Source organism: Boleophthalmus pectinirostris, unplaced genomic scaffold (assembly GCF_026225935.1).
Source record: "Boleophthalmus pectinirostris isolate CB_2022bp ecotype Guang Dong unplaced genomic scaffold, ASM2622593v1 HiC_scaffold_23, whole genome shotgun sequence".
NCBI lineage: Eukaryota > Metazoa > Chordata > Actinopteri > Gobiiformes > Gobiidae > Boleophthalmus > Boleophthalmus pectinirostris.
Window position 1 is genome coordinate 3,404,673 of NW_026571207.1, and position 10,952 is coordinate 3,415,624.

Sequence of the window (10,952 nt, forward strand, 5' to 3'; positions counted from 1 at the left end):
TCCTGGTTTAGACCTGGTTTAGACCTGGTTTAGTGGTTTAGTCTGGTTTAGTCTGGTTTAGTCCTGGTTTAGTCTGTTTAGACCTGGTTTAGACCTGGTTTAGTCTTGGTTTAGTCCCTGGTTTAGACCTGGTTAGTCTGGTTTAGTCCTGGTTTAGACCTGGTTTAGTCCTGGTTTAGTCCTGGTTTAGTCCTGGTTTAGACCTGGTTTAGACCTGGTTTAGACCTTGGTTTAGACCTGGTTTAGTCCTGGTTTAGTCCTGGTTTAGACCTGTTTAGTCCTGGTTTAGTCCTGGTTTAGTCCTGGTTTAGACCTGGTTTAGACCTGGTTTAGTCCTGGTTTATCCTGGTTTAGTCCTGGTTTAGACCTGGTTTAGACCTGGTTTAGACCTGGTTTAGACCTGGTTTAGTCCTGGTTTAGACCTGGTTTAGTCCTGGTTTAGTCCTGGTTTTAGTCCTGGTTTAGACCTGGTTTAGTCTTGGTTTAGACCTGGTTTAGACCTGGTTTAGTCCTGGTTTAGACCTGGTTTAGACCTGGTTTAGTCTGGTTTAGACCTGGTTTAGACCTGGTTTAATCTTGGTTTAGTCCTGGTTTAGACCTGGTTTAGACCTGGTTTAGTCCTGGTTTAGTCCTGGTTTAGTTTGGTTCAAATCTTTAAAACTGTGAAATTTCTGCACCTGAGAGTTTTTAAATTCTTATTATTATTTTTAAATCGTCTCTGAACATGAACCTGAGACGTTCAGAGTTTAGAGTTTTAGAGTTTAGAGTTTTAGAGTTTAGAGTTTTAGAGTTTAGAGTTTTAGAGTTCAGAGTTTAAAGTTTTAGAGTTGTAGACGGCGGGTCAGACTCTCAGACTCACAGTGAGGAGGTGAGTGGTTCAGTTCTCACACCGGTGCAGGACTCGTAGATTTGTAAAACCTCGTCCAGCTGCTCGGACTTTCTTCTTCAGACATTCCTTAAAGTTCAGGTTTTGGGACCAGAGACGGACTCAGGACTCGGACTGAAGACTCGGACTCAGGACTCGGACTCAGGACTCGGACTCAGGACTCGGACTGAAGACTCGGACTCAGGACTCGGACTCAGGACTCGGACTCAGGACTCGGACTCAGGACTCGGATTGAGACTCACAAGAGACAGAACCGTCCCGTAATGTCCCCGCACGTCGCCATGGCAACTGCGGTGCTCCCTGATCCCCCCCGAAGAGCCGGATCTTTTCCTCCGAAGAGCCGGTTCTTTAACACTGAATGAGAGCTAGGACTGTTGCCATAGTAACACACCGTTTAGACCCAAATTAGTTTCGACCTGGTTTCGACCTGGTTTAGTCCTGGTTTAGTCCTGGTTTAGTCCTGGTTTAGACCTGGTTTAGTCCTGATTTAGACCTGGTTTAGTCCTGATTTAGACCTGGTTTAGTCCTGGTTTAATCCTGGTTTAGTCCTGGTTTAGACCTGGTTTAGACCTGGTTTAGTCCTGGTTTAGTCCTGGTTTAGTTCTGGTTTAGACCTGGTTTAGACCTGGTTTAGTCCTGATTTAGACCTGGTTTAGACCTGGTTTAGTCCTGGTTTAGTCCTGGTTTAGTTCTGGTTTAGACCTGGTTTAGACCTGGTTTAGTCCTGATTTAGACCTGGTTTAGACCTGGTTTAGACCTGGTTTAGACTGGTTTAGTCCTGGTTTAGGGTCGAATGAGTTCTGGGTCTGGTTCTGGTCCTGTTCTTGATCTGGTCCTGGTCTGGTCTTGGTCCTGGTCCTGGTCTGGTCCTGGTCTGGTCTGGTCCTGGTCTGGTCCTGGTCTGGTCTGGTCTGGTCTGGTCTGGTCCTGGTCCTGGTCTGGTCCTGGTCCTGGTCCTGGTCCTGGTCCTGGTCCTGGTCCTGGTCCTGGTCCTGGTCCTGGTCCTGGTCCTGGTCTGGTCCTGGTCCTGGTCTGGTCTGGTCTGGTCGGTCTGGTCCTGGTCCTGGTCCTGGTCCTGGTCCTGGTCCTGGTCCTGGTCCTGGTCCTGGTCCTGGTCCTGGTCCTGGTCCTGGTCCTGGTCCTGGTCCTGGTCTGGTCTGGTCCTGGTCTGGTCCTGGTCTGGTCCTGGTCCTGGTCCTGGTCTGGTCTGGTCCTGGTCCTGGTCTGGTCTGGTCTGGTCCTGGTCCTGGTCCTGGTCCTGGTCAGGTCTGGTCCTGGTCCTGGTCCTGGTCCTGGTCCTGGTCTGGTCCTGGTCTGGTCCTGGTCCTGGTCCTGGTCCTGGTCTGGTCCTGGTCTGGTCCTCACTGAAGCCATACGTGGTGCCTACAGATTCATCAACTGTGAAAAACGATTCTTTTGTTTATTCATATTTTTATTTTTATATCATTTGTGTTATTTTGAGTTTTTATCTTGTTTTTATTTTTTTATTACTTGTATAATTATTTTAGTTTTTTATTTTTTGCCTTTTTCTGCCTTTTTACAAACACTGGAACATTCCGTTTACTCCAGAATTTCGAGGAATTACAAAAGTGCTGTTTGAGAATTTGTGGTTTTAAAAAATTGTGTTTTGTGGAAATTTTAAATTTAAAAGTAAAAAAAAAAAAAAAACAAAAACATGAAACTAATTTGATTTTCACTTCAAACTCAGGCTCTGTTCAAACGTCCAAACACTGTGTCCATCTGAGACCAAGACCTGGTTTAGTCCTAGTTGGGTCCTGGTTTAGACCTAGTTTATTCTCCTGGTTTAGTCCTGGTTTAGTCCTTCTTTAGTCCTGTTTAAGACCTGCTTACACCTTTTTAAATAAATATATCTCAGATTTTTCGTCGTTTAAAATCACTTTTTAAAACACATTTCATATTTAAAAATCCTGTGTGTTTTTTCTAAATGGACCAAATTTTTCTGTCGTTTTTCTGTGTCGGCCATTGTGTGTCCAGCCCCGTGGCCCCGCCCCCTCTGCGATCAGCCCCGCCCCTTCCGGTCCTAGTCCCGCCCCTTCCCGTCCGCGCTTCGTTTCCGTCCGTCACGTTTTGCATGATAAAAAAAAGCTGCCGATTATAATTTGCTGTTTGGATTTGGATTTGTTTGTGAGTTTGAACGTTCCCGTCGTGGATCACTCACGTGTGAGGCACAATTTGAATAAACATATCATGAATATTTATAACGAACCGACTCCTGTTTTATTCACACGCCGAGCTCGCCTCTCCACAGACCTGACCTTTAACACTCACACAACATTCACACAACACAGAATAAAACTGGGGAAAGAGCTTCAGAAAGTGTTAATTCAACTTCTCTTAAATTTAATTTAACTTCCTCTAGTGTTAATTCAACTTCCTTTAGTGTTAATTCAACTTCCTTTAGTGTTAATTCAACTTCCTCCAGTGTTAATTTAACTTCCTTTAGTGTTAATTCAACTTCCTTTAGTGTTAATTCAACTTCCTCTAGTGTTAATTCAACTTCCTCTAGTGTTAATTCAACTTCCTTTAGTGTTAATTCAACTTCCTCCAGTGTTAATTTAACTTCCTTTAGTGTTAATTTAACTTCCTCTAGTGTTAATTCAACTTCCTCTAGTGTTAATTCAACTTCCTTTAGTGTTAATTCAACTTTTGTTAGTGTTAATTTGTCTCCTTCCTCCACTTCAAACTCCAGTGAGAGTAGACATGTCTAGACCAGTTTTGTTCATAATTTTATTAGAATTAACTTAAATTAACTCAAATAAAGTGTAAAAATAAAACTCCTCTGTGTGTTGTTGAGTTAAATCAGGATAACTCTACAAAGTGTTATCTGTTTACTCTCAAAATGTTCATAAAACTCTGGATTTCAGGGTTGAACAGGAACGTTGGTCCAGTGTTACTTCATGAACATTTACACAAATGTTAAATTAACTCTAGAACAGAGTGACTCAGATAAACTCTGAGAAAATGTTCAAACTGATTCTGTCAGAGTTCATTTTAACACTGCACTTGTTGCTGTGTCCAGACAACAGACGCAGGGACAGGGAGGGCATCTGGGCTAAATCCAGGCTTAAAATGTTTGAGTAGGAAAAACAAGCTCTGCTCCTGTCTGCTCCTGTCTGCTCCTGCCTGCTCCTGCCTGCTCCTGTCTGCTCCTGTCTCTGCTGCTCCTGTCTCTGTCCTGTCTGCTCCTGTCTGCTCCTGCCTGCTGCTCCTGTCTGCTCCTGCCTGCTCCTGTCTGCTCCTGTCTGCTCCTGCCTGCTCTCCTGTCTGCTCCTGTCTGCTCCTGTCTGCTCCTGTCTGCTCCTGCCTGCTGCTCCTGTCTCTGCTCCTGTCTGCTCCTGTCTGCTCCTGTCTGCTCCTGTCTGCTCCTGTCTGCTCCTGTCTACTCCTGTCTGCTCCTGTCTGCTCCTGTGTGCTGCTCCTGTCTACTCCTGTCTGCTCCTGTCTGCTCCTGTCTGCTGTCTGCTCCTGTCTGCTCCTGTCTGCTCCTGTCTGCTCCTGTCTACTCCTGTCTCTGTCTCCTGTCTGCTCCTGTCTGCTCCTGTCTGCTCCTGTCTGCTCCTGTCTGCTGCTGCTCCTGTCTACTCCTGTCTGCTCCTGTCTGCTCCTGCCTGCTGCTCCTGTCTACTCCTGTCTGCTCTGTCTGTCCTGTCTGCTCCTGCTGCTCCTGTCTGCTCCTGTCTACTGTCTGTCTGCTCCTGTCTGCTCCTGTCTGCTCCTGCTCCTGCTCTCCTGTCTGCTCCTGTCTGCTCCTGTCTGCTCCTGTCTGCTCTGTACTCCTGCTCTCTCTGTCTGCTCCTGTCTGCTCCTGTCTGCTCCTGTCTGCTCCTGTCTGCTGCTCCTGTGCTGCTCTGTCTACTCCTGTCTGCTCCTGTCTGCTCCTGTCTGCTCTCCTGTCTGCTCCTGTCTGCTCCTGTCTCTGTCTGCTCTGTCTGCTCCTGCTGCTGTCTGCTCCTGTCTGCTCCTGTCTGCTGTCTGCTCCTGTCTCTCCTGTCTGCTTGTCCTGCTGCTCCTGTCTGCTCCTGTCTCTCCTGTCTGCTCCTGTCTGCTCTTGTCTGTCTTACTCCTAAATCGAGTGAGTCTTTATCTTCTTCACCCTGGAGGAGGACGGGAGGAGGACGGGAGGAGGGGGAGGACGGGAGGAGGAGGACGGAGGAGGACGGGAGGAGGAGGACGGGATCTGACACACTGGGAGTCGTTGAGACGTGGATGTTCTGGTGCTGAGGCTGCGTTGTCATAGAAACTGATTTCCATTTTTATCGCGGGTTTGACGAGCGGGTGACAGCTGCGGGGGGCGGGACTTCCTGCTTCAGCGGAGCTCCAAAGAGCGTGAGAGAAACAAAACAGTTCAGTTCCTTCTCAAACGAAACTCAGCGCTGTTTTTCACTCACGTTTAGAGTCCGGGTTCACTCATCACATCGTTATTAAATATTGAACTTACACTCTGCGATTTAATTGATTTCATGAATATTCATGTTTCACCAACTATTTCTTGCAAGGAAAAAAAAAACAAACAACAACATATCTATTTACCTTTGTTAAACACAAACTTCAGGAACCTGTACTCAAAACAAGAAAATTACAAACTTAATTCTGTATTGTATTGTATATATATATATATGTGTGTGTGTGTGTGTGTGTGTGTGTGTGTAATAAATTGGCATATTTTCTTAATTTTATACTAAATTCTACAAAAAACGAACTTGATTTTATGATGTAAATAGTGTTTATTGAGCTCCAAAATATTGATCAGATACATTAATTTAAACAGTCTGTTACTGATTAAATTATTTATCTGCACATTTAATCTTTTATGAGACTGTAAAAAATGTTAATCTATAAAATTTTATGCAGGCTGTGTTTTAGTTTTTAGTATTTAAATGCTGATTATGAAATGCTTATTATTATTATTGTTGTTGTTGTTTTATTTACTTATTTCTTTTCTTTTCTTTGCGCTGATTCAAACGTCTTTAAACCGTGGCACTTCCGTCTCTTGTCGTATTTTTGATCTTTGTTTCCTCTAAACTCCATGTCCCAGAATCCCCCGCGGCCGTGACCGTTCTGTCAAACATGTCTGCGCTCGGGACTCTCACGCTTTTGTCTTTTAGAAACACAAACTCCGCTTTTACCGTAAAATAACGCGTGATCCCGGCGCGTGCGTGAGAGCCGCGGGTGTCACGGAGCCGAGCAGCACTTTGTAACGTCACACGGTGTTTTGACAGTTTCGTAGTTCGCTCCGCGGCTGAAGCTAACGCTGTGAACATGATTCTGCCTGCGCTGCTGCGGAGCGCGGCGCGCGCGGCGGAACCGCAGATTTTCTCAAGTTTTTCACGATTTAAAATCCACAGACGCAAAGTGTCCGGATCCGGTGTGAACAGAGCGACACGAACCAAGAGGATGAAAACAAAACACTTCAGCACTTCAAGACTCATGAGCTCCCAGACCAACAAGGTACCGGGTTTATATAGTCCGGGTTTATTTAGTCCGGGTTTATATAGTCCGGGTTTATATAGTCCGGGTTTATATAGTCCGGGTTTATATAGTCCGGGTTTATATAGTCCGGGTTTATTTAGTCCGGGTTTATATAGTCCGGGTTTATATAGTCCGGGTTTATATAGTCCGGGTTTATATAGTCCGGGTCTATATAGTCCGGGTTATATAGTATATAGTCCGGTTTATTTAGTCCGGGTTTATATAGTCCGGGTCTTATATAGTCCGGGTCTATATAGTCCGGGTCTATATAGTCCGGGTTTATATAGTCCGGGTCTATATAGTCCGGGTTTATATAGTCCGGGGTTTATATAGTCCGGGTTTATAGTCCGGGTTTATATCCGTATAGTCCGGGTCTATATAGTCCGGGTTTATTTAGTCCGGGTTTATATAGTCCGGGTTTATATAGTCCGGGTTTATATAGTCCGGGTTTTATAGTCCGGGTTTATATAGTCCGGGTTTATTTAGTCCGGGTTTATATAGTCCGGGTTTATATAGTCCGGGTTTATTTAGTCCGGGTTTATATAGTCGGGTCTATATAGGGTCTATATAGTCTATATAGTCGGGTTTATTTAGTCCGGGTTTATATAGTCCGGGTCTATATAGTCCGGGTCTATATAGTCCGGGTCTATATAGTCCGGGTTTATCGGGTTTATATAGTCCGGGTTTATATAGTCCGGGTCTATATAGTCCGGGTTTATATAGTCCGGGTTTATATAGTCCGGGTCTATATAGTCCGGGTTTATTTAGTCCGGGTTTATATAGTCCGGGTTTATATAGTCCGGGTCTTATATAGTCCGGGTTTATTTAGTCCGGGTTTATATAGTCCGGGTCTATATAGTCCGGGTTTATATAGTCCGGGTCTATAGTCCGGGTTTATATAGTCCGGTTTATTTAGTCCGGGTTTATATAGTCCGGGTTTATATAGTCCGGGTTTATTTAGTCCGGGTTATATAGTCCGGGTTTATATAGTCCGGGTTTATATAGTCCGGGTCTATATAGTCCGGGTTCATATAGTCCGGGTCATATAATCCGGGTTTATATAGTCCGGTTTATATAGTCCGGGTAGTCCGGGTTTATATAGTCCGGGTCTATATAGTCCGGGTTTTATATGTCCGGGTTTATATAGTCCGGGTTTATATAGTCGGGTTATATATCCGGGTCTATATAGTCCGGTCTATATAGTCCGGTCTATATTAGTCGGTTTATATAGTAGGGTCTGGGTCTATATAGTCCGGGTCTATATAGTCCGGGTTTATATAGTCCGGGTTTAATCCTGGTTCAGTCCTGATTTAGTTCTGTTTCAGTCCTGGTTCAGTTCTGGTTTAGTCCTGGTTTAGTCCTGGTATAGACCTGGTTCAGTTCTAGTTTAGTCCTGTTTCAGTCCTGGTTTAGTTAAAGTGTCTTAAAACGCAAAAAAACCCCAAAAACATTAGTATAATTTAGGCTGTGCACCTGTCTCTCCTGCACCTCTCCTGCACCTGTCTGTCCTGCACCTGTCTGTCCTCTGCACCTGCACCTGTCTCTCCTGCACCTGTCGCTCCTGCACCTGTCTCTCCTGCACCTGTCTCCCCTGTCGGCAGGAGTCTGTGGACCTGTCTGTGTTTCCCGTCGACAGAATCAGGAACTTCTGCATCATCGCTCACATCGACCACGGAAAGAGCACGCTGGCCGACCGACTCCTGGAGATCACAGGTCTGGACCGGGACCGGGACCGGGACCAGGACCAGAGGACCAGGACCAGGACCGGGACTAAAACCAGGACTAAGACCAGGACCAGGACTAAAACCAGGACCGGGACTAAAACCAGGACTAAGACCAGGACCGGGACTAAAACCAGGACCGGGACCAGGACCAGGACCGGACCAGGACCAGGATCAGGACCAGGACCGGGACTAAAACCAGGACTAAAACCAGGACCAGGACCGAGACTAAAACCAGGACGGGACTAAAACTAGACCGGGACTAAAACCAGGACCAGGACCGGGACTAAAACCAGGACCAGGACTAAAACCAGGACCAGGACCAGGACTAAAACCAGGACCGGGACTAAAACCAGGACCGGGACTAAAACCAGGACCGGGACTAAAACCAGGACCGGGACTAAAACCAGGACCGGGACTAAAACATGACTAAACCAGGTCCTAACCCAGATCTGACTCAGGTCTAACTCAGGTCTAACTCAGGTCTAACTCAGGTCTAACTCAGGTCTAACTCAGGTCTAACTCAGGTCTAACTCAGGTCTAACTCAGTCTAACTCAGTCTAACTCAGGTCTTACTCAGGTTTACTCAGGTCTAACCCAGGTCTAACTCAGGTCTATCCCAGGTCTAACCCAGGTCTAACTCAGGTCTAACCCAGGTCTTACTCAGGTTTTACTCAGGTCTAACCCAGGTCTAACTCAGGTCTAACTCAGGTCTAACTCAGGTCTAACTCAAGTCTAACTCAGATTTAACTCAGGTCTAACTCAGGTTTACTCAGGTCTAACCCAGGTCTAACTCAGGTCTAACTCAGGTCTAACTCAGGTCTATCCAGGTCTAACCCAGGTCTAACTCAGGTCTAACCCAGGTCTTACTCAGGTTTTACTCAGGTCTATCCCAGGTCCCAGGTCTAACCCAGGTCTAACTCAGGTCTAAGGTCAGGTCTAACTCAGGTCTAGGTCTATCAGGTCTAACTCAGGTCTAACCCAGGTCTAACCAAGGTCTAACTCAGGTCTAACCCAGGTCTAACCCAGGTCTAACCAGGTCTAACTCAGGTCTAACTCAGGTCTAACTCAGGTGTGACCTTGTTGCTCTTGTGGTTCAGGGGCGATTTCTGCCACAGAGAAAAACCGTCAGGTGTTGGATCAGCTGCAGGTGGAGCGAGAGCGCGGCATCACCGTGAAGGCCCAGACCGCCTCCCTGTTCTACCACCACCAGGGGGCGCCACACCTGCTCAACCTCATCGACACACCGGTAACAACACACACCTGAGCAGACACACACACACTCACACACACACACACACACACACAGACACACAACACACACCTCACACACAACTCACCTGCGCAGACACACACTCACCTGCGCAGACACACACTCACCTGCGCAGACACACACTCACCTCACCTGCGCAGACACACACTCACCTGCGCAGACACACACACCACAGACACACACTCACCTGCAGACAGAGCACACACACTCACCTGCACAGCAGACACACACACACAGACTCACACACAGACACAACACTCACTGCACACAGCACAGCACACACACACCTGAGCAGACACACACTCACCTGCACAGACACACACTCACACACACTGCACACACACACACTGAGCAGACACACACTCACACACACTCACCTGCGCAGACACACACTCACCTGCGCAGACACACACTCACCTGCGCAGACACACACTCACTCGCGACACACACTGCGCAGACACACTCACCTGACAGACACACACACTCACACACTCACCTGCACAGACACACACCAGACACCTGAGCAGACACACACTCACTGCGCACAGCACACAGAACACCGCGCAGACACACAGCAGACACACACTCACCTGCGCAGACACACACTCACTCTGCGCAGACACACACTCCTGCAGACACACACTCACCTGCAGACACACTCACCTGCAGACACACACACACCTGAGCAGACACACACTCACCTGCACAGACACACACTCACCTGCACAGACACACACACACCTGCGCAGACACACACTCACCTGCGCAGACACACTCACTCACCTGCGCAGACACACACACACTCACCTGCGCAGACACACACACACTGCTAAATGCTTTTTTTAATGCCTCTTTAGTGTCGTACACGTTGTAGTTTTTTGTCATGTTTTTGCTCTGTGCCTCTAGGGTCACGTGGACTTCAGTTACGAGGTTTCTCGCTCCATCTCGGCCTGTCAGGGAGTTCTGCTCATCGTGGACGCAAACCAGGTACAAACACGGAAACGACAAAACACGGAAACGACAAAACACGGAAACGACAAAACACGGAAACGACAAAACACGGAAACGACAAAACACGGAAACGACAAACACAGAAACGACAAAACACAAACGAAAAACGAAAAACACGGAAACGAAAACACAAACGGAAAAACGAAAAAAACACACGGAAACTGAAACTGCTGCTGGCAACAAACACACATTTAGTCCAGACAGAAATTCACACAAAAACACGTTAATATTTGAAGGTCGTGTTATTCCAGACTTTTTCTCAGCGGCATTAAAATAATCATTAGTTTTGATTTCAGGGCGTCCAGGCTCAGACTGTGGCCAACTTTTATCTGGCGTTTGAGGCTCAGCTCACAGTCATCCCCGTCATTAACAAGGTATTTCAAATCTTTCACTATTCAAGACGTTTTCTAAAACTGAAATAAATAAATTAAATTCAATTATTCTGTGGTATTTTCTGTGCTTTTGTTTCACAGATCGATCTGAAGAACGCAGATCCAGAACGAGTGGAGGCTCAGATCGAGAAAGTGTTCGACATCCCAAGAGACCAGTGCATCAGAGTGAGTCTCACAGA

General features: G+C 46.6%; 1 protein-coding gene across 1 annotated transcript in view; it reads left to right on the forward strand.

Moving 5' to 3' along the window:
- The first annotated feature begins 5,968 nt into the window (after window positions 1-5,968).
- The window catches only part of LOC110174888 (translation factor GUF1, mitochondrial-like), an 8,854-nt gene continuing 3,870 nt past the window's right edge, over window positions 5,969-10,952 (forward strand). The window contains exons 1-6 of the mRNA XM_055159592.1: window positions 5,969-6,355; window positions 7,978-8,089; window positions 9,198-9,346; window positions 10,277-10,357; window positions 10,678-10,755; window positions 10,855-10,938. Of these exons, the coding sequence (XP_055015567.1) occupies window positions 6,167-6,355; window positions 7,978-8,089; window positions 9,198-9,346; window positions 10,277-10,357; window positions 10,678-10,755; window positions 10,855-10,938 (693 nt within the window). The 5' untranslated portion in view covers window positions 5,969-6,166. The remainder of the gene's footprint in view (window positions 6,356-7,977; window positions 8,090-9,197; window positions 9,347-10,276; window positions 10,358-10,677; window positions 10,756-10,854; window positions 10,939-10,952) is intronic.